At 51.6% G+C, this 25,441-nt stretch overlaps 7 protein-coding genes and 1 non-coding gene across 8 annotated transcripts; 3 read left to right on the top strand and 5 right to left on the bottom strand.

Moving 5' to 3' along the window:
* Positions 1–872: 872 nt before the first annotated feature.
* On the bottom strand, positions 873–1,472 carry BCR38DRAFT_341419 (uncharacterized protein; the record flags this gene model as incomplete). Its single annotated transcript, XM_040855868.1, has 1 exon — positions 873–1,472. A coding segment is annotated over one exon (600 nt), but the record flags the coding sequence as incomplete, so codon positions are not given.
* Positions 1,473–2,328: 856 nt separating this feature from the next.
* Positions 2,329–5,851, bottom strand: BCR38DRAFT_341928 (uncharacterized protein; the record flags this gene model as incomplete). Its single annotated transcript, XM_040855907.1, has 3 exons — positions 2,329–3,571; positions 4,016–4,410; positions 5,792–5,851. The coding sequence occupies 3 exons, from the start codon at positions 5,849–5,851 to the stop codon at positions 2,329–2,331; spliced, it is 1,698 nt and encodes a 565-aa protein (XP_040716568.1).
* On the top strand, positions 5,768–11,124 carry BCR38DRAFT_197192 (PHD/FYVE-zinc-finger like domain-containing protein). The gene is made up of 6 exons (XM_040854066.1): positions 5,768–5,986; positions 6,159–9,929; positions 9,983–10,000; positions 10,052–10,196; positions 10,279–10,541; positions 10,605–11,124. Exons 1-6 carry the CDS (start codon positions 5,984–5,986, stop codon positions 10,911–10,913), a joined length of 4,509 nt encoding a protein of 1,502 aa, XP_040716567.1. The 5' UTR covers positions 5,768–5,983; the 3' UTR covers positions 10,914–11,124.
* Positions 11,125–11,564: 440 nt separating this feature from the next.
* On the top strand, positions 11,565–13,540 carry BCR38DRAFT_484838 (uncharacterized protein; the record flags this gene model as incomplete). The annotated part of the gene is made up of 3 exons (XM_040863796.1): positions 11,565–12,281; positions 12,368–13,289; positions 13,368–13,540. The coding sequence occupies 3 exons, from the start codon at positions 11,565–11,567 to the stop codon at positions 13,538–13,540; spliced, it is 1,812 nt and encodes a 603-aa protein (XP_040716566.1).
* Positions 13,541–14,828: 1,288 nt separating this feature from the next.
* Positions 14,829–14,935, top strand: BCR38DRAFT_t168. The gene has a single exon. It is a non-coding gene; the product is annotated as a tRNA-Ser (tRNA).
* A 1,109-nt stretch (positions 14,936–16,044) lies between these two features.
* Positions 16,045–16,455, bottom strand: BCR38DRAFT_457578 (uncharacterized protein; the record flags this gene model as incomplete). Its single annotated transcript, XM_040862058.1, has 2 exons — positions 16,045–16,196; positions 16,287–16,455. 2 exons carry the CDS (start codon positions 16,453–16,455, stop codon positions 16,045–16,047), a joined length of 321 nt encoding a protein of 106 aa, XP_040716565.1.
* A 2,417-nt stretch (positions 16,456–18,872) lies between these two features.
* On the bottom strand, positions 18,873–21,941 carry BCR38DRAFT_342340 (uncharacterized protein; the record flags this gene model as incomplete). The annotated part of the gene is made up of 3 exons (XM_040855938.1): positions 18,873–18,991; positions 19,070–21,005; positions 21,132–21,941. The coding sequence occupies 3 exons, from the start codon at positions 21,939–21,941 to the stop codon at positions 18,873–18,875; spliced, it is 2,865 nt and encodes a 954-aa protein (XP_040716564.1).
* A 1,332-nt stretch (positions 21,942–23,273) lies between these two features.
* Positions 23,274–24,998, bottom strand: BCR38DRAFT_342001 (uncharacterized protein; the record flags this gene model as incomplete). The annotated part of the gene is made up of 1 exon (XM_040855917.1): positions 23,274–24,998. One exon carries the CDS (start codon positions 24,996–24,998, stop codon positions 23,274–23,276), a length of 1,725 nt encoding a protein of 574 aa, XP_040716563.1.
* Positions 24,999–25,441: the final 443 nt, after the last annotated feature.

Genomic DNA, 25,441 nt, shown 5'->3' with positions numbered 1-25,441 from the left:
AATTTCACATTCACACTCCAAATTCACAGAGCTGCGAATAACAGAATCCATATACACTTTATGCTGTGTTTCCTCGCAACATGCGTATCCGAAAAGACTGGTGTAATTTCATCGCTCTTTAAAAAAATGTCAATATTACTGCTAAACTATATATTTGCAACATCCTTCAAATTTTGTATATGTTATACCATAATCAATTGCATACCCGTAACAAAAGCAACGAGCCCGAATATGAAGCTAGCACTCATGGCTATTGATCTGCCACCAGAACCGGGCCATTCCTTCTGTATCGTAGCTGTTGCAGTAGCAGCACTCAAAGTGCAACTAGCCGTTCCACATGAGTAACCACTGGGGCAACATCCTGCAACGGGTCCCGCGTCGCTTCCACACAGGAACCAACCCCCGGCGCAAGTAGATGTTATCGTTGTGGCTGACACGTCCCCGCCCACTACAACAGTGGCGCCGTTTGTAGTTATAGTCGTTGAGGAAATCGGTGGGCACGAGGTCGTAATACAGTCACGGCCTGTGCGACAGCAACCTCCACCAGCCCTTGCGAGACACGCGTAGAAGCCGGTTGGACAATAATCGTTGGTGGCTGTGGCAGAGTCCGTGACTACAGCAGTGGAGGTAGTGCCGGAAGTGGGCCGGTAAGGCGGCAGTGCGCTGACTCTGGAGGTTTCCGTTGCTGTTTGGTCCGTACCGGTCTGGGATGGCGTGACCTTCCTGGTCGTTGGTTGGCCACTTTCACCGGCTGACGATGTGATGGTGATGACGACGGTTGTGACTTGCGTCGTTGGTGTCGATCCAGATCTAACCGTTGTCGAGGTACTAGTGGTAGTCCGTGTGATAATGGAGACGGAGCTTGCGATACAACCGACGGAGGCGCATGAGAACCCCTCGATGCAGCAGCCTCCCCCTAAGTCGGCCGGGCATGCCGTGCTTCCCGTCCCGCAGTTGCCCACGCCCCCTCCGCAAGACTGGCCTTCGGGACAGCATCCAACGTTTCCTGCATCAGGCGCATTCTCTACCACGAAGCAAATCTCGCCAACGGCACAGCAGTAGTTGGGCTGATCAATGTTGTCGCAGCTCTCCGTGTCAGTGGGGCAGGCATACTGTCGACGGCCGAGACGTGCAAGTGCATCTTTCGCCCTGCGGAACACGTTTTGTTTGCTGTTCGGGCTTTCGTTATCCTCCCCGTAGAGCACCCCAAAAGGTGGCCTGAAGGACAAGGTGGCGGAGTTGTTTGCCAACAGCAGGAGTTCTTCATCCGGGCTGAGGAGCCCACGTGCCAGCATTGGAGACTGAGCCAAAGAGAAGTCGGGAGCGAATGCCAGGTAATGCGGCAAGATTTTTTCGCCTTCGTCGGGTGACATCCTCTTGACTGCTGTGGGCAATTGCTGTGCTTTCACGTGTGTTGCAATGAGAAGCAGCAGGGACGTCGGGAGGCCGAGGAGACCTGGCAAGAGTTGCATCGTCGCCGCCCGGAGGGTCGCTGCAAGCTGGATTGTAGGTGGTTCTAAAATGCGTCTTCGAGTCCTGGTTCAAAGCTGGCAGATAGCTCCCATGAACTTCGAAAATTCGCGACTTCAACTTGGCAGCTAACGCGATAGCCTCAGTAGCGTCCTGCTGTTGAAGCTTATTAACGAGACGCAATGATGAGCATTGTCCCAATCAAGAACCAGAGTTTGCGACCGTTGAACTGTTGCTGCAAGCTAAATATAATAAGTTCGAAATGGAAAGCTTCTCGGTCAGTGAATATGCAAGTCGGTGCTGCTTGGCCTCTAGACATTTCAAAGAAACATGAGATGGCACGGTGGCTCGGGCGAAGCTCCAAAATGAGTGGTTGGGAGCCGGCAAAGCTAACAGCCACAACGTAGAAAGTTGGAGACCTTGAGCTGTCGGCTCTGCCCTACGTTAGACTTGGGTACCAGCTAAGACCGCGGTCCAGTTTCATAATTCAGAGTCAGCTTTCGAAACCTCTTCTGCACATCTTAATCCTGTGTGTCAGCGCATCTTGTCAAATGCTTGCTCATGGTTGAAATGCGCAATTTACGCAGGTGTTCTGTACAATAGCTACATTCCCAGAATGGTCTCCTTCTAGGTTAGAATTCTTCCCCCTGCATACAGAGTGCAGATCTTGAAGATCCTTGTAGCTGCGATCAAGGTAGCAATGACCTCATTTCCATGCCCCGAAGTCTCTTGAACACCCAAGAATTGAGACGGGGTATTGTGTCTATGACAAATTGTACAAGTATGGTACAATATATCTACATCCGAGTACGTCCTCTGTTACACGCGATTTTACGCCAGCACACCTCAGTGCTTCCATTACCACAACTGGTTGCCCTCCTCTTGCTTGTCTGCCGATTCGTCTATCTCGAAATTTTGCGACTTCTTCAAGAATGCAGAGCAAAGAATACCCGTCGCGACACTAACATTCAAGCTGTCAACGACACTCAGCAACCCAGAATAACTGGGTATCGAAACCTCAAAGTCCACAATCCGCCTGACCTGTCGGTTGAGACCTTCTCCCTCGCTGCCGACGACGAGTATGGTCGGCTGAGTCGACAAGGGGTCATAGGACTCCAGTCGGTCCAAAGTGATATGCGAATTGCCCCGGGAACGAGGGCCAGATGGAACCGCAGCATACGTCATCCAGCCAGACTCCTTGGATCTTTCGAGAAAGTCGACTGTCGATGTTATCGAGTACAACGGCAAGACTTCCGACGCCGCCGCAGACGCTTTCAGGGCTACGGGGCTTAGCGTGGCAGAGCTGTGCTTCGTGATGACAACACCCGTGATTCCCAAGAAAGCGGCTGTACGTAGAATAGCTCCAAGGTTGCCAGGATCGAGGATCCCATCCAGGAGTAGTATGAAAGGTTTCTGCTCGCCCCGAGTCCGGTAGCTGATGAAATCGGATGTGCCATTGACCAACGCATCTTCGACGGACTGATGGGTCAGCTCGATGCTGAATCCTGGCTTGGCAGGGTCTTCTGACATGGCGCCCAGCCCCTTGAGAGGCAGCTGGGGCAAAGGAGATGCTTCAAGGATGCAGCCATTGTGGGGTCGGCCGCCACTCATCTTGTCCATCATTCGAAGACCATTTTGGTCTGCGACCTTAGTGATCTCGACATCTTTTTGCGAAGCGAGTCTTTCAAGATGCGCATCTTGAGCGAGATTCTGGCGGTCCTCGCCGCTGTAAACGTACAACCGATAGAGCTGTCGGCGCGAGTTCTTGAGCGCAGCTTCGACTACAGATCGCCCGTACAAAAACTGAGACGCAGCGGTTGTGTGGTGTATACGAATGGGCATATCGTCTCTTGGGGGGCTCTTGCGGAATGAGTAATCGCTCTTTTCACCTTCTGGTGGGAATCGTTCACGTGTGGGGTTGTCCTCCCTGGGTTGGAAATATCGGTCCTCCCGGGCCTGACCCTCAGGTCGAGCATCTCGACTACCGCGGAATCTGTCCGAGCCAAAGCGCTCACTACGACGGGGCTCAAAGTCTCCTGTTCGACCAGAGTCTCGTTCACCAACTGATGATGTTTCACTTCGACGGGATTCAAACCCTCCTCTTGATTGACCAGAACCTCTCTCGCCAAACGATCCTGGCTCACTCTCACGCGGCTTGAAGATTTCTCCCGAACGACCAGATTTTCTTTCCCCAAACAACGGGCCCTCATCAGACCTCGCTGGTTCCCTTGATGGTAGTTCTTCAGACTGAGAACCTGAAGCCCTGTCAAACCTATCGCCAAAGCCACCACCTCTTCCTCGTCCTGCCGAAGGACGGTATCCAAAGTTTCCCGCGCCTCTTTTGCCCGATGAAGGGCGGTCTTCAAAGCCTCCACCTCTTCCCTTTCCAAACGAAGAGCGGTTTCCAAAGTTTCCATCTCTTCCTCTGCCCGACGAAGGGCGGTCTCCAAAGCCTCCAGACCCCGGTTTGTTGCCGAGCTTGTCATCGACCTTGTTATTAAACTTGTCTTCAAAGCTCCTTGAAGCGGGCCGCCGGTTCTGAGACTGATCAAACCTGTCTCCATGTCCTCGTCCTCTCGAAGGTCGTGAATCACCGCCGGATGTTTCGTCGGTCGTCATTGAAGCCAATTGGTCCCGTAACGCTCCATGCTTCAGCTGGTAGACCAGGCTTTTCTTCCCAAAGCCCTCGGTCGGATCGTGGAAACGCGCCTTTCTCGACTTCGGTTGCGGTCCCTGGTCGGTGATGTCCTTTTTGCCCCTCTTGATCTTGTAGTCCGGCTTTGCCCAATCATCCTGGCCCCGTCGGCTCCGCGAAGGGCCTCTTTTTGCGCTCGTGATTCGACTGGAGTCTTCCGTTTTCAAAGCGCCGGCTTGGAAGCCTTGGGGTCTGGCTTTTTCTGACTCGCGCAGCCCTCGATGGATAGCTGAGAGGGACGAGTACTGATTGTAGAGGCCATTGCCAAGTCCAAAAGGGCTACGGTTCCTGGTGAACAACAGAGTATGCCTAGATTTAAAATATGAGGGGTTGAATTGTCTCATCGCATGTTTCCAGCAACTGGCTGAACAAGCTGTGTGACTGTAGAAAAACAACGTTGTTGTGTTGTGAAGTCCAGGTGGATGCGCATGTGAAGACTCAGCAGCACTCAATCAACCCGGAGATAATTTTTTGGGGTCAGTCACACCCCTGTGACGTCGAACTTATCTTATCGTAAACTCTCGGGCCATTAACGCGTGGTGAGGAAAGTCAAGTCAAAGTCGCGTTTCTGGCACAAATCCTGACCTTACTACTGCTTACCTCAATTGAGTCGACGTTCACGACTCACAATGGCCTGCCAAACTTAGAGGCTCCCATTATAAGAACGGTATGTGACCATACGCCAACATCTTATTGACACTTTACAGTTCAATTCAACAATACAACAATTCAACGCCAACCAATATCCAGGCTCCCTGTACACCTCCTAACCCGCTGAACCCGATCATCTTGCCATGCCTCGAGCGGTTGTACCCCGATGAGCTGGCAGATTCCTACACTTGGAAATCATGGATTTTGGTGAGGATTTGGTGACGCAAGGGAACCAGGACATCCCAATTGGTGAAGATGTGGAAATACACGGAGAGGTGGAAGTCGCTGGGCAACCAGGGGCTGATCACAACATGAACGAAGACCAGGTGATGGCTCCATATGAAGAATATGAAGACCAAATGGTTGCAGAAATTGCATTGGGAGAAAATCGTAAAACCATAGGGTATGAAGTAGATGCGGAGAATACGCCTGCTGAACCCGAAGTGGATGCTGGAAGTATCATCATAGACGACGAAGTAAAACCCCTCAGCACCACTGTGAAGCGCCGACTTTATCCCATTGAGGTTCTTCTCAGCCCGCCACCTGATCCTGACCAGTACAAACGATTGCCGCCAAGCTGGACTGTGGAAAAGGTGCTTGAAGAAATCCACCTAAAAGAAGGTGAGGCCTGGTACAGCGTTGAATTTGACGATGGTCGAGTTGATCAAGTAAGTGAATTCCACTCTTATAGCTGCGCCTTCCTTTGATCTGGAGTCATATTTCTGTTGCCAGAATAAGCCTTGCCTCCTTTACTGATTTCCTCCTTTGCAATCAACCAACAACCATCCCCTACTTCGCAGTCATCCACCACTACACACCCGTTTACTTCTTCACAAACACCTCCTACTTCACAAACATCTACTTAAAACTTCCCTTGGGACAAGTTCTGAATATTTCACCAACCTTTACTAAGTTTGTTGGAGTGGTGCCTTGGCAGCTCTTGCCCTTGAAGGCATCCTGACCTATTTCCCCAACCCTCGTCAATGTTAACGCGGTTTTCCAGACTCGCAGGAAGACCTGACTGCACCTTCCCATGCATCTAACCTTGCCTCTTTACATGCCCAGAATTCCCAATCACAGCCTGTACACCTTACCAAGACCTCTGCATCTCCCAACATTTGCCATCTATATACCAGCCCTTCGCCAAACTTGAAAAGGAGAGTCAAGATGGTATGTCACCTGGCAGAATGAGAGGGTTTGGATACGTATTCCGCACTTGCCTTGATTATACTTATAACATGCTCACGTGGCGCTTGCCTGCTTGCAGCCATCTTGCCTTGACATAAACCCCGTCATGCGCCTTCTACAAATTTGCCCTGGTGCTGACTTCAATCATCATTAGGTGGCCTTTGACGATATAATCACCTATCCTAATGGTGATCGAACTCTCAGGAGTTTTCACCGTGATCAAGAATTCGGGTTGGAACGAATGAGGATGGGGCGCCAATCAAGCAAGCGGCCACGACCCGAGGATGACTATACAGAGGATGGTGGCTCAGATGATTCAGATACTTATCACACTACTAAGAAAGGTGCTCGAGCTCTAGAAAGGCCTTCACTCCGTCGATCCACCAGACACGAGTATGAGTCGGATGATTCAGATATTGAAGATGACCTTCGGAAGCATTCGCGAACCGCCATCGGAGTCCCAGTCCGCCGCTCCACCAGGCAGACGGTTTCCCGACAACAGTCTATTGATGACGAGCCGGACTTCCGCAATGATCAAGAATTGCAGGGGTTTCAGCTTTCTGATGAAGAGGATGACAAGCCCAAGACAGGCGTCGGCTCCAATCGACGGACGACTAGACCCAAGAGAGTAGCTTTCCCAACTTATACTGCTCCCGGTTATTCTGAAGATGAGTTGGCCAACGTCAATAGCTCCGATGATGGCTGTGCCTTCGTCCCGGTAATATCAGATTTGGCGCCCACTAATACCAGAAATTCGGCCCGGAAGAGAAAGGGTCGAGTTAGTTACAGCAGCCAATCTCGTAACAACAACAATGACAGAGAATCGTCGATTGAGTTTGAGGAGACGCCCAATCGAAGATCGGGAAGATCAAACAGGAACACTAAGAGCATGAAAGTGCCTGACGAGCAAGATGAGTATGAGATTATCGAGAAGGAACTTTCTGCTCCCAAGCACGTTTCTGTTAAGGAAATCTTTCAGTCGCTTCCTGATGATTCGAAATTTGAGAGTTTCCATTCGACAACATGCGACACATGCCAGGGTGCCGCCAATGCTGGCAAAGGTCCGTTCATCTACTGCCAGGGATGCTCCTATTCGTTCCACAGAGTCTGTCTCGGCCTCAGATCCTCCAGGGACCACAGAGTCACCAAGGTCGGGCCGGACAGCTTCGTTCTTCAATGCCGGATTTGTATCGGCATGTATCAGAAGAAAGACGAAAATGCGCCAAACCATGCTATGTGTCAATCATGCAAAAAGGATGGCTTGTCCTGTGCCGAATTTTCCACTAAGAAGACTCCCAAACAGGAAGAGAAGTTGCGATTGGACAACGGAGGGGAAGATCCCATCACCGAGGTCAATCCCAATCTCATCAACAATACCCAAACCCTTCTATTTCGCTGTGCGGCTTGTAAACGAGGTTTTCATTTCGAGCATTTGCCGCCGCTGATGGAACATGACGTAATCTCCAACGATGTCCGCACTGAGCGGCTCAAAGAGTACTCTGCGATCGACTGGCGGTGCAAAGATTGCTACGGTGCGCCTCAAAAGATACACGCGCTGGTCGCTTGGCGACCGATTGACCAGGAAGCATATGGCAACGGATACACCTGTGCCGAGGTTCCCGAGGACGAGAAGCAATACTTGGTGAAATGGGAGGGTCGTTCCCACTTCCACGACATCTGGATGCCTGGCGGCTGGGTTTTCGGTGCTGCCGCAAGTGCCATGCGCACATCCTTTTACAAGCGCGAATCGGCCATGCTTCCCAAGATGGACACAAAAGATGCTGTTGATGAGGAATGGCTGCTTCCTGACGTGCTCTTGAAAGTTAAATACCGACATGCCACGAATAGATATCTTACCAGGAACCAGGATTTGGCACGCATATCGGATGTCAAGGAAGTCTTTGTCAAGTTCGTGGGACTGAGCTACCTCGAAACCGTCTGGGATTCTCCTCCACATCGAGGCTCCGGAGCCCCCTGGGACGCCTTCTGCGCAGCATACGAAGAGTATGTCAACGGCGTGCATTTTCCTTCTATTTCGGGTAGAAAGATGGAGGAGCGGATTCAACAGTACCGCGATCTCGACTTCGCAACGGAATGCGAACTCGAGACACAACCGCCCGGGTTGAAACGTGGAAAGTTAATGGAGTACCAAATGGAAGGCTTGAACTGGCTGCTCTACAACTTTCATTCTAAACATAGCGTCATCCTGGCAGATGAGATGGGCCTTGGCAAGACTGTGCAGGTTGTGGCTTTCATCAGCGCCCTCGTCCAGGACAAGCCCAACTGCTGGCCTTTTCTGATCGTTGTACCGAATTCAACTTGTCCTAATTGGCGGCGAGAGTTGAAGCACTGGGCACCCGAGTTGCGCGTCGTCGCTTATCACGGCGGAAAAGGAGCTCAAGACCTCGTCTTCAGAAATGAACTGTTCCCGGATGGAGTCAAGGACGGCATGAAAGCACATGCTGTCATCATGTCGTATGAGGCCGCCGTGGATGCCAAGGCTACTTTCCGTTCTGTGAAGTGGGCGGGCCTCATCGTCGACGAGGGCCAGCGGCTAAAAAATGAGCGTAGTCTATTGTATCTGGCCCTTCAGGACATGAACGTTCCCTTCAGGCTTCTACTGACCGGAACTCCCCTCCAAAACAACAAGCGCGAGCTATTCAATTTGATGCAGTTCATCGATGAGAATCTCAGTGCTGAAAAGCTTGACGAGAAATACCAGGATCTGACAAAGGACAAGATCGCCGAATTACATAAACTTATTCGGCCTTACTTCCTGCGAAGAACCAAAGCCCAAGTCCTGAAATTTTTACCTCCTATGGCACAAATTATCATTCCTCTGACCATGACGGTTCTCCAACAGAAGCTTTCGAAGTCCATCATGGCACGCAACCCTGACCTCATCAGAGCTATCATGTCGAAAAGCAAAGTCAAACAGGGCGAACGGAAGAGCTTGACTAATATTCTTATGGAGCTGCGACAGGTGCTTTGCCATCCTTTCCTCTTCAACCAGGACGTCGAGGACAGGTTTGTTACGGATCCCGTCAAGGTTCAACAGAACCTCGTCGAGGCATCTGGAAAGCTCCTGCTCTTGAACATTATGCTTCCGAAATTGGCGGCGAAGGGACATCGTGTCCTGATATTCTCTCAGTTTCTGCACAGTCTCACCATCATTGAGGATTTTCTGACAGCACTTGGGCTCGAACACGCTCGAATCGATGGTTCGATGTCGGCGCTTGAGAAACAGAAACGAATCGATGCATATAATGCCCCAGACTCGCCACTTTTTGCAATGCTCCTATCAACTCGTGCGGGTGGTGTCGGAATCAACCTTGCCACCGCCGATACAGTTATTATCTATGATCCTGATTTTAACCCCCATCAAGATATCCAGGCACTGTCGCGTGCGCACCGCATTGGTCAAAAGGACAAGGTTCTCTGTTTTCAACTAATGACCAAGGACACTGTCGAGGAAAAGATCATGCAGATTGGCCGTAAAAAAATGGCTCTTGATCACGCGTTGATCGAGTCTATGGATGCCGAGGACGACATAGGCGAAAGCCTTGAATCAATTCTCAAGCACGGAGCCGAAACCTTGTTTACTGACACATCGAAGAACAACATCATATATGATGAAGCATCGGTCGAAAAGCTTATCGACCGCAGCCAGATGGAAAGCACTGACACGGGTGATGATGAGTCGGCGGAATCCCAGTTCTCATTCGCTCGAGTGTGGGCAAACGACAGCGGTACACTTAAGGCCAACGTTGATGACGAAGTAGATAACAGTGACGACGAAAAGCCCCGTCAGATAGACGCCAACACATGGGAGAATATCCTCAAACATCGTGAGGAGGAGCACCAACGTGAGCTTGCCCTCAAGCAGCAAGAGTACGGCCGTGGTGCTCGCCGGCGTGGAACTCAGGTAAGGATCCGACTTGGCTTGGGTCATGATTCGATATGCTAATGTCGGAGCAGAGTGTACACTACGATCGCGTAGGTACCTTTATTGAAGGTGTAGATGACCAATTCCTGACAGAAATACAGCCTCGAGGACAGGATAGTGACCGATCTGATGACGATATTGAGGGAGACGAACTCTATATCGATGCCAACGACGTTGAGAGTGAAAAGGAGGATGATGCAGATGATGACTACGGGGGCGCCGCCTCCAAGTCCAATAGTACGAAAGGTATGAGAAAGCGCTCTGCACCCGTTCCCAGCACCCCACAAGGTTCAAGCAAGAGAGCAAAAACGGTTAACACGCCCTCAAGCACCCGATCTCGACGCCCAGCAACCACACCTCAGACCGCCTCCGGAGTCAAAGGTAAGTTGGCTGGTAGATCTGTCCAAGCCGGCGAGACCGCAAAAGCAGCAAAGCCCAAGGCCACTTCGACAAACACCAGTTCCCCCGCCGATGATTCCAGCTCGAACCGTGGCAGTAACGGCTGCGGCCAGACCAGCTCAACGAACTCAACCTCCCAAACCGAACCCTCCAGGTACTAATGGGAACTTTGTAGTTGCCATACCGAGCGTTGTGCGTCCCCCTCGCCCATTGTGGCAGTACCCCGCTCCCAACCAATCTTCTAACATACCTCAGCCACCAACGTCTGCATACACACCAACATCCAATACAGGCACATTGCAGCGCTCTCCAGCCGTATCCAACGGCACTAGCTCTACGAACAAAACCAATAACAATGCCAACAGTCAAGCCCAGGCGCCTTGCTTCATCTGCCAGCAACATCATGCCCACCTGAGTTGCATCAATCTGAATTCCGAGATCTCGCTGCGAATCGCCATTGATTCACTCCGAACCTGGCAAGGCAGCAACCAGGCCATTGTCCAGGCTACTCGAGCAAGTCTTACCAAAAGACTCCGTGAAGTAACCCAAGGAAAGCCGAAGTGAATATTCGGGATTGATGATGAGTCAAGCTCTGGGTCAGGATATACCAATTTCCCAGTTGCCCCTTTTGGCCTACAGAGGAAAGTGCGCATTAGACAGGGCTTTGCTATTGCATTTACGGGCAGAGAAGCACCGCATCAGAGACGATATTACTGAGAATTGAGCCAGATTTGTTAATATCTTTGATTGGTGCATGTCTGCTTTGTGACTATTGGCTATGCAACTAACTATGTATAGACAGGTATAAACCGTTTGTCACGTGGGAGACACAAGACAGGACTGCAGGTAACCGGGAGCATGCATCTAACCTTATTTGAGGTTTCCAGCAGCAAACGGCGATGATGGCAGCCATATTTTGGCAGTGTCAAAGGGTCTCAAACGCTCTTTAAAGAGCTCCCTTCTTCAAGATGTCAGATGTCTAGCCTTTGATCTTTCTGGGTCACATCCAACTCGCAGCAGCATCGAACCGATACGGTGCCTCATCAGGAGTTCTCGGCGATTCTGAAGGTGGTGTTGTTGAGGGTAGGAAGCCGCGGTATAAATAACGCGTGTCCGTCGTTCCCCGTTTGCTCTTCCTCCATCTTTTTCTCTTTTAATTTTGTGGAAAATATTCATCTGGCTTCCCTGTGTCTCTGGCTGCTGCTCGGATTCACCATGGACAAGACTTTCACACCCGTGGGCCCAACCATGCATTCCCCCTCTAACGTGTCTTACTCGTCTGGGGCTTCCCACACTTCGACACGAATTACTTCTCCCGACACCTCTTCCCATCGTTCGTCTCCGCTGCTGGGCGATATAGAGCACGCCAGCAACACTCTGCTCGACTCGCAACCCAAGATGGATCGGAACCCTCTCCACTCGGTCAACGAGCACCGCATCAAGCTGACCTCGGAGTGCAACACCAACATCAGCATTGGCACTACTAACAACAACAGCAACACGGACCAGTTGCCGCAGCAGCCCCAATCTCTGCGCGGTGGTGCTCTGGCTACACCCGCCTCACGAAGCCTCACTTCTTCCAACTGGCGAGCCCAGCCTCTAAATGACAACATATACCAGCCCTTTGACACCCCGTCCAACACCCAGATGCCCCACGGTGCCCTACGCCTGACGCCGTTCCCTCAGAATGCTAGTATCACGTCGTACCCGAACATGGCGACCTTCTTGGATATGCAGCTTGATGCCACCTACGCGTACTGCTACGACCGAGGCAACGGCCGGTACACACGACTGATCCCAGCGGACACATTACCGCCCCTACGAGACGTGCCCGCCACTCAATACGGGTGTTCTGGCATGGTTGTCCTGCCACAGCCTCGAGCTCTGTCTCCAAATGGCCGTTCGAGCAATACGGATCATGTCCCGTTGAGAGTAAGCAATATGCCCCTGACTCCTCTGTATGTGCCTGCTATTGGGTATCAGTCATATTAAATCGGAGAATTACTAATGTTTCACAGACGCCTCCAGCCACTCCTTCGACGCCTGCAGACAACATCCAGGTAAGCACCCCTCTGCGAGCCCGAACACTTCCGCCTCCGTCCAACTCGAACGCCCTTCCCGAGCAACAATCCATCGGCTCGTTGTTTTCACCACATCCACGTGCCTACCCGACTCCCTCGGCCCTCTACCAATCATCACCGTACCAAAACACACTCGGGACAACAACCTTGGGCTGTTTGCAAATGCAGACTAACAACCCATGCGCCACACAGTCGCGAATCGACACCATCGTCGCGTCGACACCACCAACGCCAACCCATGCCCACCACCCCTCGATGGCGGCCTCGACCGCAACCCCGCCGTCGAGGCTGGCCAATACCAACACCCCCAGCGGCATACCGCAGCGACGCCCCAAGATCTACTGCGACAAGTGGGTGCACGAAGGCGTCTGCGCCTTCACTCAGCAGGGCTGCAAGTACAAGCACGAGATGCCCTTTGACAAGTTCACCCAGCACCAGTTGGGTTTGTTCCACGGCTTGCCCGCCTGGTGGAAGAAGCACCAGGCTGAGCTGGCTCGACAGCGGGATGTGGTTCTGGGGGGCGATGACGCTTCTTCTGATGGCCAGGGGCAGGGCCAGGAGGCAGAATTAAGTCGCGAGAGAGAGCGGTTCGGTCGGAGAGGTGATAATGTTGGTGGAGGCGGAGTTGGCGGTAGAAGTGCCGATCTAGGGGGAGCAACTATGAGCGCAGGTGCTGGAAACGCCGGAGGTGGAGGTGGAGGCGGAGGCGGAGGTGTAGGTGGAAATATGGCTTGGAGACGATCTGGTGACTCTGTTCAGGCGGACATGATGCCGTCGTCTGGTCCGAGCATGGCACGTAGCCTCGGCGGTCAGGGTATTGCCAGTCCTGGAGTTGGAGTTGGCTCGCGCAATCCCACGGGTAAGTCTCTCTTCTCCTTTCCTCCCCTACCTTGTCCCAAATCTGAGCAACGCAAAGGACTGACCATGGATGACACAGTCTCGTATGGCTCGCCTTTTGGACCCATCGCTCCTCCGACTCGAACTGTCAGTCAGACTTCGGCTGTTCCTGCTCGGAGTAGCATCCCAACCAGCAACCCCTATTCTTCCCTCGAGGCGCTGGAGGAGACCAACACTGCTGGTGGCAACGAGGACGGAGTTCGTCTGGGTTGATTCAAGTCAGCGTAACAAGTCCATTGACAGAAGCTGGAGCTTGAACAGGTGGTGGGAGATTTCGGCCTTGACGTTCAAGAGGCTAATTTCGACACCGCTGAGATAGATATCGTCACATGCAGGTTCATATTCTCACACATCTTTCTATTTCCTTTCTCACGCACAAGGGGGAAGGGGGGCAATTTGCTACTGAACTGGGTTGGATTACCGTCGAAGAAAAGCAATATGAATAGATGTATTATAGACACAAGTACGCACAAGCAGTCCTACCCAGAGACTGGGGCAAACTAGCAATGGCATGATTGATGATTAATGACTAAAAAACAACACTACAGTTTGACCTGACCCAAAACTGTTCCACGGTGTTCCGCATCTGATAAGCCTATCAGGATATCTTGCAGCCTCACTTGTACTTGACTTACAGGTGAGAGGCCATATACGTGCAACGTTGAAGCCGGAATTCCTGCAGCGACAGAGCATTCCTTGACGACGGTTTTAGATGCGGCCTGGGAGATATGCCATTTTCTTGAATTCTTTTCAGTTGCCGCCGCGCGCCAAAATCAAACTCGGGGATTGTATTCAGAATATCCTGGTTGCCCTGTTAATATCAAAACGGTTCGTTATTATGTCTCGCCTACTTTCGAAATTCGGACATGCCTCTCAGCTGAATAAGGGTCGATTCTCTGAAAGCCTGGGAAAGAGGTAACCTAACCCCCCGTTCCTGGTTCATACCTCCTCAAATACATTTACATGTGAATAGGACACAGCCGATCCAGATATGAATAATATCAGTGCAATCTAATTATTGCCGAACACTAGGAACAATGATGGTTGGTTTGCGAAACGGGTAGAACATTGACATTTTCTCGGGCGGTTCGTCTTCCGTAGCATGGCTTTGATTTATTACTACCAACGCGAATATCGCTGCGGAATTGCTGCCTGATTCAAGATTGACTTTCCAAGCTATCACATCGCTTCAGGAAGAACTATGCGAAATCTTCATTTACTGCCCTGTTCCTTTTTTCCCCTTCTATTTGTCTGTCTTTTTTCCCGCCTTTTCAGCCTCTCTGGTCAGGACGGCATTTTCTCTTGGGTTTCTCATGGGTACATAACTCTATTCTGCACAACTTGACGACTCTTAGGCACCCTCACACAAAACGCTTAATACATAGTGGGCCAGTTGAACAACAAAACAAAACTTCATGCAAGTGGAGGTCGAGTCATGACTGTCCACATTCGAGTGGATACATAGCTGTATTCGGGCAATATTTAACATCCAATCAATCAAGGCGTAGTGGCAGAGTGGTCTAATGCGATAGACTAGAATGTGGTACTACCATACTTCTGGATTATCTATTCTCTTCGGAGGCAACGGTTCAAATCCGTTCTACGTCGATTCTAAGAACTTTTTGAATTTATCAAGATCTCCCTTTGATCGAACATAGATACGTTTTATATCTGGGGTGGCCAAGAATTGTGTATCTGGCTTTTTTGCTTCATGTTTCTACTGTTTTGTCTTGTTGGGATTACGTAAGGCTTGCAGCTCAAGTTATTAGCCTCGGTCGATTCTTGCAGATACGCTAAACGGCTTCACAGGACTTGAACTTGTGTGGGCTACTCCACATTAAGTATCATCTGTATTAGTCCGAACGTGACATGCCCTGGCCTTTTTATTGGCCAGCAGCGCATTCTTACACGTGGTGGTGTTGTATGTTATTTCACATTTCCAATTGGTATAAACCTGCACTTTGGCATTAGGGGTGGGCGAGAGGGAGTTGAGATTTGATAACGTATAGCAACAGCTATCGGCCATGAACTAGATGCAGTTGAGATCATATTTTTACCTTATATGCAACCCTCCCTGTGACTCTCAAACCTGTTAAGCATCGACAATTCCGTCGACCATGCACAATTGTGGCATGCTTTGCAAAGTATCACCAGCCAGCAATTCCCGAGGCCCCAAATGGATTGGCGGGCTGCCAACCCGCGAACATGATGGAGCGGCACGGCCACCCAAAATGATGGGTTGGCTCCCGGGTAGTTGCCGATTTGCTGTCGAGGTCCAATGTTCTGCAGACGGCTTCTCAATGGACAAACATGGCGCTCTAGTGCACGGAGGCTGGGACAGGAGGTTTCACGATGCGTGGGTGGTTGGAGATATATTACTCAACGGCGGTGTTAGTTACTCATTTCATTACGATAAATCAGGATAGGTCTCTTCCTTTGAGGCTTTGGGTCGTCTTTGACTTAGAACGAACGATTACGAACATGTTGTTCTCCTGATGTTATGCATTCATCTATAGATGATTAAGTGATGCGCAGTGCGCAACAGCGCCGGAGCATCGCGGTAATGTCTCATGCTTCTAAACGTAGAAATCCCAAACGCATGCCCCGTACGTAATGCATCGCGACTCATGGCCCTCGACTCCTCGGAATCAACCAAGTCCCAAATTGAATGACTTCCTCCATTGCTTGTCTGGCCATACATTCACGGCATTGAGTGTCTATGGCAGAGGCTCATAAGAGCCACCACTGTTGTGCTCGGCACGGTTCGAGAAGAGGAAGTAGATGACCATGCCAATAATTGGGAAGAGGAAGACAACAAGGCACCACAGGACCTTGTTGCTGGTGGGGCGATTCGACTTGAGGACCTCGACTGTCATTCGCGGTTAGCATCTACAGCTTTATATGGCGTTACGTCTATGTGCGGTTGACCAAGATAGGGAACCGGGCCCGGAGAACTTACTGAAGACTAGGATATCGAGAATCAAGACTAGGAACCCCAAGACTCCGCCACCAGTCCCGTATTGCCAGGGGGTTTGCGTCGCCGTGAAGGTATCGTCAGCGATAGGAGCAGCGCAGGCGAGGGTAGCCAGACAGAGCTGGAGGAAGAGGGAGAGCGGGTTCTGCAACATGGTCGCGGTCGCTTGCGTGATGTTTTGAACTAGGCTTTGGTTGGTATTGCTGCGAAGTGGTAGGTGTTCCAATGTAGGTCCTGAAGGGCAAGGCTACGCGAACTAGTGTAGCGTAGTAGAGAGGGCTGTAGGCAACTATATAGTGGCCTGGGGCTTACGCAGGCGGCGGCCTGATTGTGTGCCGTGACTTGCCGACCATGAGACCAGGTTACACAAATGACGTCACTGGGCTGCGAGCGGTGCCTGCCTCGCTTCGCATGGCTGTGTAATTGGACAGTGCGCCTACTCCAGATGTCGGGGTTGGTGGCCGGGGTCACGGACATGGGGTGTAACATCATTCGCCCAGGGTCAAATCATCGAAGCCTCATACCCTTGAATTTCAGGCAATATCGAGATATATCTGTGCTATGTCCTCCCTGGTATTGATTCGCAATTGTCATGGGAAATTGCTGGTCTGCCTCGGTCTTGATCCGGTTGACAGAATGCCCAAATCCACGAGGAAAGCTAAGGGAGCTTACGGTTTCCGTCAGTGTGCTAATGCAACACTACTTGGACCGCATCTTCTTTATTAACCTCGGCATCGTGATAGCAAGTTTCCTTAGTCCCGGCCGTCTTAGTAATTTGACTGCGAGACGCCTATATGTCTGCATTAGAATTCATGTTGGCATCTGCCATTGTATCAAACAAACCCCTCGAACACAGCCGCCAGTAAATTCCGGGTAATCCTACGTACGTTCTGTAACTGTTACCATCAAACTGATCTTCATGACGGCCGTGAAACCCGATACCAAAGCAGTAATGGAGATGAGTTGCCGCCAATCTGGAAGCAGCCGGTCTTGGCACATGGCTAGAAGGATAGCAATGCCGAAAAGGCTCAAGGCTTCTAGACAGAAACTCAGTATCTCGAAGACCCAGCAGTCAGTCTAAAGTGAGAGAATCTGGCGACAATGGCTGTGAAGGCCACGACGTTCGGTGGACGGTTTAGGCGGCATGTGTTTGGTACTGGGACTTCTGGACAGTTGGTATGAATGGTTGGCTGGCATCTCGTTTCCGACAGAAGCATAAATGGATGATTTGAACTCTTCTGTGCACATTACAACCAACTGCCCCGGGGGTGGGGGATGGGCAAGGTCCAAGTTTGTGGATACTGCAGTGATTGCCATCGTCCGACAGAGACGCTTGCTCACACGGCGATCATACTGGTGGGAAGGCTTAACCTAAAAATACAACGTTCCGTTTGTGAATAAATACCCGAGTTCGTTCTATCCGCAAAGCCACTAGTCCATGTCCGTCCAGAGCTGAGAAGATTGGGACGTTCTAGACGGTAACAGCCGAGAGCAACCAAATTGATGAGAAAACCACTTCAACGAGAAGAGAATGATTTACACGAGACGACTTAGACGAGCCGACTTAGGTAGGCACATATCTAAGAAGCACCCCAAGTCGCTGCTTTGGTTTCTCGTACGGATAATCCATTACGTTAGATACAGCTCCTACTCCCTACTAACAAAACCATCGAGTCTCAGAATTGAGTTAGATCAGAGAAAAGAACGGGATAGCTTTGCGTAGTTGCTCGAACGGGAGCAAGCAGGTGGATCTTGCTGCCTTCAATGATTTTGCATCTGTGCTTGGATAGCCACGCGCTCATATTTAAGGTGTTCAACCGACTCTTGAACACCATTAGATACGCTGGGTCAACGCAAACGAAAGTAGCACTTTGTGCCGTAGCATATTAATACAAGTCGTCAATATAGCATTAAGGACAAACTGTAGCCATTTCTGCTCTTGTATGTCATCATTAGATGCATGCATGCTACAAGTGACTGAAGGTAAGGTGGTCGTGCATAATAATGATATCTCATGACGTCGCTTTAGCACGGCAAGGGTCAGCGCTCCCGACTCTTATCACGAAAAAGACATGAAACCCAATTAAGAAGTAGTATATCATAGGAGACTGTGTCTCAATACCTGTACAAAAAGCTGAGTGTTCCCATAGCCAATGTGTTAACAACTTGACCAGACAGGTAACTTGTCAAAGTCTGCGTCCTCATGTGTCTGTCCAATATGTCTCTGTCGCCATCTACTTCATTATATGTGTGTAGTCAACGTAGGGAACACGTTTCTCCTCTTTTATACAACTCGAAATCCAGGCAGTATCCAATCGTCCCATGTGACAGACGCACTATAACAGCCACGAGGAAAGTGGAAGAACGACAGAGACAAAACGCGCCCCGTAACTGTACAGGCAGTGGTATGTATCCGTAACGAACCCGCAACGAACCCGCAACGAACCCGCAACGCCTAGCCGCTATCCCATCCAAACGTCGTGTATCATGACATTACGAAGGGAACCAGCCTCTCGAGCCATTCCCCGCCCGGGCCGAAAAAGCGGAAGCAATTTACTCTGGCTTGCTTCTTCAGCGGCCGCCATCGCCATCTTCAAACACACTGAACTCCTCCTGGCCAGCCGTCCACGCCCGCTGAGTACTAGGATACTCGCTCGGTACGCTGCTTTGTCGGCTACGCTTCTCTGCCTCTTCGTCTTCGTCGGCATCATCTATATCGCTCATGGCATCCTTATCAACGTACACATCAACTTCCTCCCGTAAGCTACCAAGCGCCAGCGCTTCTGGATCTCGGTTTTCCTCATCCTCGATACCAGGCCAAGGCTCGTCCTCCGGCAGTGGATGCTGCGCTTCTTGCCAGTCTTCATCGTCCTCGTTCCTGGTGCGGGGGTGGCCAAGATCAAGCATCACACTGTCGTCTTCGTATCCCGAAGACTCATCGTCCTCACTGCCATGGGCGTTGTTCACATCAGCCATGTCGTATGAATTCGTACCACTACCCTCGTCATCATCCGGTTCAATTACTCCCCGGTGATGGCGCGTGTCCACGTACGGTGCATTACTATAAGGGGTGGCGTAATATAGCGGCGTTGTCTGCCTGCATGCAGCCGAGTTGCCCCCCCCACCGTGGACAAAGCCCTCTGGTATTGGACTAGGACTCGCTGTGATCCAGCGTGGTGTGTTCCTCATCCTGGCCGACACAGGTCCGGATGGAGATCTGGAGCTACGCGTCCGCTTTGTAATGGCCCAGGAATGGCCCATATTCATATTGGTGCGTGTGAGTTGCGGTGACAGCCGACCGTCATAGGGGTACGGATGGATGTTGGAGAGGCGGGCGGAGGCCAAACGACGTTGGGCCTGCGAGGGCGATGACATAGGCGGTAAAGCGGGCGGCATCGAGGTGGTGCGAACGCGTGGTGGCCTGGAGACCGAAGGCTTGCGCTCGTTGAGTGGCACCAGGGGTGACTGAGCCCGGGTCCGGCTGATCGACAGAGATGGCGACCGTCCCATGAGGAAATGTTGTTGGCTGGGGCTCATGCTCGCCGATTTGAACCTCGGCTGTTCCGCCTGGCGCAGGCTGAGAAACTGAGAGGTGGTCGGGCTGGATGGATGTTCATCCAACTTATCATTCCAAGCCCAACAGTCCTCCATGGCGTCGGCCTCAGGCACGTCCTGCTGGCTGCTCTGTGAGTCAGGATAGACACGACTGAGTTCCCTGAGACGATGCCAGCTCCAACCATTGTCATATGCATCCAGGTCTTGGAGATAAGCCTCGGGTTGGGTAATGAACAGCCGATGGACTCCCGTCGCCTTCATGACGACGCTGGAGCTCAGGAATGACACATCCCACATCGCTGGCGTGACCATCTCAGCAGGTGAGAGGAAACGCAAACGGGAGTCCTTGTGAACCTTGCGCAGTGGGACCCAGGGCTGTTGAATGCCCAGGTATTGATGGACGCGGCTGTGCATCGACACATTTGCCTGCATGCGTGACAAAGTACGGAACAGGGTCCCGAATGCGGCAGAAATGGCCTGCTCGATGCTTCGCGCGTCAGGGCCGCGGACCAGAACGTTCTTGACTAGACCGCGGCTTCTAAGTCGTTTGTCTACCATTTTGTTAGGCGCGCAAGCACGCGGCAGCAACCAATCCGACTGCAACTCCGGACCGATCCATTCATTAAAGCCGGGTGATGAGGGCTCCATGGCCGAGACTGTATCGGGGAGCTGTGTCCACTGGTCAAAATTCACACCGTCTCCTCCCGAGCGCCGTTGGCTGGGGAAGTCACGAGACGGCAACCATACGCCCTTGAGTGGAAACGGTAGGAAGACGACTTCAACCTCCCAAGGTCGCGTGTATGATGGGAAGGAGGACAGGCCTTGGAGCTGGCTAAGCTGGGCCTTCAAAGCTTGGAGTTGGCTGAAAAGCTCAGCACGATCGGTGTGGCCACTGGCGTCAGTGGACACAGAGACAGTGCTAGCTGCCGACTCATCAGCACAGGTGGCTCGAAAGTGGTGATGTCTGCTTGTTGTGCTGCTGCTGTCGTTGAGCATCTTCTCCATTTCCTCCACCCGTGACTCGAGTTCAGTGACTCGCAGGTCGGCTTGGTCATGTTTTTCATGGCAGTCCTCATGATCATTGCTAAACGATGCGTGCTCTAGTCTGTCAAGGCGTAGTTCATGCCCTTGAACCGTATCAGACAGTTGCTGGAATTCATCATGATTCGGCCTGGGAGTTGGAGAAACCTGGCTACCGCTCTCACAAGCTTCTGTACGCCGGTTAGATCTTGGCGTGTTGACGAAAGTGAGCAAGTCATCCACGGATGGATGAACGCTTGGCGTGACTGCGTCTTTGTTGGGTGGCGATATGTCATCATCCTGGTTCAGTTGGGCCTCCCGTAGCTTGGACTTCACACCACTAAATGTTTGGAGTCCAGTCCCAGCAAACGGTCGATGGTAGGCTATCCGAGCCGAAGAGGTGGTCGAGCTTGGCTGCGAAGACAATAAACATTGACTGGGAATGGGCGGCAAAGGACTAGTCTTTTGTTGGCCCAACGGTGTTTGGGTGAAGTTTGACCAACTCAGCGTGTCGGGCAGAGAAGGCTCCGGCGCTGGTGTGGCCGTTTCGCCTTGAGGCGTGTATGTACCACCCTGAATGTTTGCACCAAACGACGCATTGTTGATTGTATGAAAATCCCTGGACTGATCCGCTACTGGTGGCATCTGGAAGGACAGCTCCTGAACCACAGGGGTCAGAGGCTCTCGATTTATCCTTGGGCGTTCATTCTCCTGACCTCCATCGGCAGCAAGGGTTGTGACAGTAGCAACTTGTCCTCCCTGAGTATCATCGTCATGGTAGCAAGCATGATGGGAACACATGCACCAGGCAACTTGGTCCGCCTCGGTTCCAGCAAAATCTCCATTGGAATATCCTGAAAATCCACCTGGACCACCTGTGCCGCGACTCCAGAACCGGCGACAACCACATTTCGGCCCATTGGCTCCATGAGATAGATCCACAAAATTGCACCGCCCGCCTGGAAGAACTGGGGCGGGCGACGTCCGGGCTACTGGCCCTCCATCGGTATATATATTGAAGAACGAGCTGTTCGGAAGAGATATTCCGGACGCGGACCCAGCCATTGAGCGACGCGCTCATTCAGCTCAGGGCATTGGGGGTTCGAAGGTTGATGGGATGCCTGAGAAGTCGATCGGGGATAAGGCTTCGCTTCAGGTTCCGAGGTATGTCGAAGTGTTGAGATACTAAGCGACCAGGCCAGGCACAGCTGGGTCGCAATTGTGGAATTCTAGTTCATGGCACTGCGGCTGTCAGTTCGTTCGAGCGCATCGAGTTTTCGTGAATTCCTCACGCGTACACGAACCTTAAAGATAAGTTGACAATGGAAGAGACTTGAGAGCTTGAGAGGGGAGGAAGAAATACGAATATTTATGTGTTGTGTAAGAGGCAACAGGCAAAGACGCGTACAAGAACAGCAATGCGAACGACAAAATGGCAGGACGATTGATGCGATGGAGGGAAGTCGAAGCTGGCGAAAGTGAGGAAGGCGCCTAAGACAGGATTGGTTAAGCTGATAGTGGTGGGTGGTGGGGTCAAGCTGTGACTGTGCTGCGAGTGAATTGAGGAGATGGATGGAGCAAGCGATAGATTGAACTTCAGTCAAGCAGTCAAATGCAACAAACTATGACTCGAAGAAATCAAGGCAGCCGGAAATACTATGCGTTATGGGTTGCCCGGTTCATGGGAGAAGCCAGGCTTACAGGCAGCTCAGCACCGTGTTGCTGTTGTTTGACCAGATAGCAGAGCTGCTTTTCCCACTTTACGCGTTGAAGGACGCAAAAAAAGGGAAGGCAAGTCGCGTACGTGAAGCAGCAACACTCCTATTGGACAAAAAACTTGCGGACCCTGTGCGGCAATGGCAACCCCAGATGTTCTATTGTGCACTATTCTCAGCCGAGCACACCAGAACTTGGTGGTAAATTCGAGTGCCTTTCACAACCAGCAACCTTTTAACTTGCCAGCCCGAACCATGACCGCCTCATCCCATTCTCTCTGGCCCCGAGACCCATGAAGAGCTCATATTGGGCAAAATTTTCTGGTAGCGAAGTGAGGCGATCAAGGGACTTTCTGGAATTGGCAGCACCAAGTGGCGAGACTACGGGCATTACTGTGACATGAGCTCCGAAATCTATAAATATCTGTATATCTATAACGAAACTGGGGCTGCATTCAATCACCTTGCCATAATCCAATCGTTCATCAATCAATCAAGTGTGTTTCCAACGGAGCGGAATGATACCGCAAGGTATGTGTAAATGCCGGAAACGCGCCGAGTGAGAATGCAACGGCCCATTCAGCTTATTGAAATGAAAACTGAGTACCCTTGTACTCCCACATGCTATAAAATACACAACGTGTGCTGCCGCTTGCCCAAGGGGAAGACTTGGTTCATCAAATCAAACCTCGCCCCAGCTTCCCATGGGCCCAGCAGCTGCAATCAACGACCCAGTGCCTACCGAGCCGGCACCAATGTCCCAGTAGTGGCGGGATGAATGCCGGGAGGAGCAGCTGCTCTTCCGCACCGAGATCCGGGTGCTTTGACTAGCACAACTCGACGCAGGTCTGAAAAGGACTGGACTCGAAGGCGCCACAGCCTTGAAAGCTCGCCGGTCCGAAGGGCGGGCCCTCATCAACGGGTGATGTTGCCTTACTCTCGCAGCCTTGGCCGCCGCATCTTGCGTGCTCGCTGTGGCGAGATAAGGGTTTCCCGCGATTGCTCCTGAGCTATTTGAACGTGACATGAATCGTGAGCGCAGGTATTTGAAAACCAGCCTGACATCCAGATCTTTTTCCCACTCATCTTGGGTGAAAGCCGTGGCATTTGAACCTTGCTCCCCCGTCGTCTGATGAGTTGAGCCGGGAATTGTCCGCACAGAAGGCACAGCAATTGGCCGTGATTGAGGCATAACTGTCGGTTCGAATTCTGGTATTGTTGCTGGGACTTCTTGTGGTGCCAGGTTTTGCGGCACATCATAGGCTGACTCTATAATCGGTGGCAATCCAGCATATGGGATGGCAGTCTGCTGCGCTCTGCTGAATGTGGAGAAGGCGCCTGGGTGTTCAGACAACTGGTTCACGAACAGTCCCAGTTCTTTTGCGACTCGTTCCAAAATGTGAAGTTGCCAGGTGGAATTCGTTGAACTTTCCACTGCGATCTCGCCGCGTTCTTGGACCAATGTAGAGGCTTTAGGTGTTGTGGATAAATCGTCCTCGTCGGGCAGACTTTCTCCAAACAGAACCGAGAGCAGTTTGTCATCAATACCCATAAGATCACGAATGACCTTACGAGTGATGCGACTCCATATACTCTCATCATCTCCTTCCAGATCACTTGCTTGTTGGTCGTGCCAAGCTTCTCCTTGGTCTGCTATGTCGACATCCACACCACTCAAGGCCCCTAGCGTTGCACGCTCTTCCGCCTTCTGATCAGCGAGACGAGTGCTTAATACACTGGTAATGGAAGTTTTGCGCCGAGTTGCTTCTTTCCGAATTTCCTCCAGGAGATACCGACTGTGTTCCAACCTCCAGCTCTCAATGCGACGCATTTTGTCCATCTCCTGCTCCTGTTCGTTTTCGAGCACATTATGGGCTAGGTCGAGGCTCTCACGCCTCCGCTTCACCCGATGAGGGTTGTACTGTTCAAATGCGTATAACCGATCTTGCACATCTGCACCCATCCCTTCCTGGTCCAGGCGAAACGAGCCGAGGCCATCATGGGCCGGCACGACAGGTGTCGCATGGGGGAGCAGCTGCGAGGGGTTAAAGACGTTCGGGTTCGAGCGGAATTCGGGTAAGTGGCTGTCTAGACTGTCGAGCTCCGCATCTTCATCCTCCTCGTCGACGATACTTGCGGATTGTGGCTGTTCCGATCGCGCAATGGTATTGAGACTTCCAAGGTCACTTAAACGCGAACGGCCGAGAGTCGATTTGGAATTGTGCGTTTCGGTAAGATACGATGTGGTGGTGCCGGCGTCGGTAGCGGGGGAGAACAGGACCCAAGTCTGTGATTCTTCGATGGCCTGAGGGTCTGTCTGGGGAGCATGCGGCGCTTCTTCCTCTTCAACAGAGGGGCAGAACACTCTCTGAGAAACTTGCTGCCGGGTTGGCTGATGGAAAGCCATGGTGACGAGTATACCAAAGGTATGGCGATGCTTAGTGGCCGTGTGTTTATGGAATTATAACCGGCCCGACTGAGAGAAGCCCCAAGAGGGTCGATTATGTGTTGCGATACCCTATGTCGTCGTGGAAGAGCTGGTCTTCTTGTACGTCCCCGACTTAGCTGGTGTTGTAAAGCGAGTTGAGAATGAGTATAGCGGTTGGAGTTGATACGATGCCAAGATTCGATATAATACAAGTGAAGGTATACAAGTGGCAGCGAAGCGCCGCTGAGATAAGATGGTAGATAACGACAGCCCCAGGGTATCCAAGTGAGCTCGACTTATGTGCAGACTCGAGCCGATGCGGTGAGTAACACAAGCAGACCAAGAAAATTGCCAACACGGCGACAAGATCCGAGCTGGGAATAATGAAGGGGAGAGCAACGAACGAAAGACGATGAAGCAAT

The sequence above is a fragment of the Pseudomassariella vexata genome (genome assembly GCF_002105095.1).
Source record: "Pseudomassariella vexata strain CBS 129021 chromosome Unknown BCR38scaffold_6, whole genome shotgun sequence".
Taxonomy (NCBI): domain Eukaryota; kingdom Fungi; phylum Ascomycota; class Sordariomycetes; order Amphisphaeriales; family Pseudomassariaceae; genus Pseudomassariella; species Pseudomassariella vexata.
The sequence above is the reverse complement of the archived record's forward strand: the minus strand, read 5'-3'. Positions and strand labels throughout refer to the sequence as shown.

Coding starts and splice junctions, on each gene's coding strand:
- BCR38DRAFT_197192 (XM_040854066.1), top strand. Junction 10,197..10,278: donor CAAGTCCAATAGTACGAAAG/GTATGAGAAAGC, acceptor CACGCCCTCAAG/CACCCGATCTCGACGCCCAG. Junction 10,542..10,604: donor TAGTTGCCATACCGAGCGTT/GTGCGTCCCCCT, acceptor AACATACCTCAG/CCACCAACGTCTGCATACAC.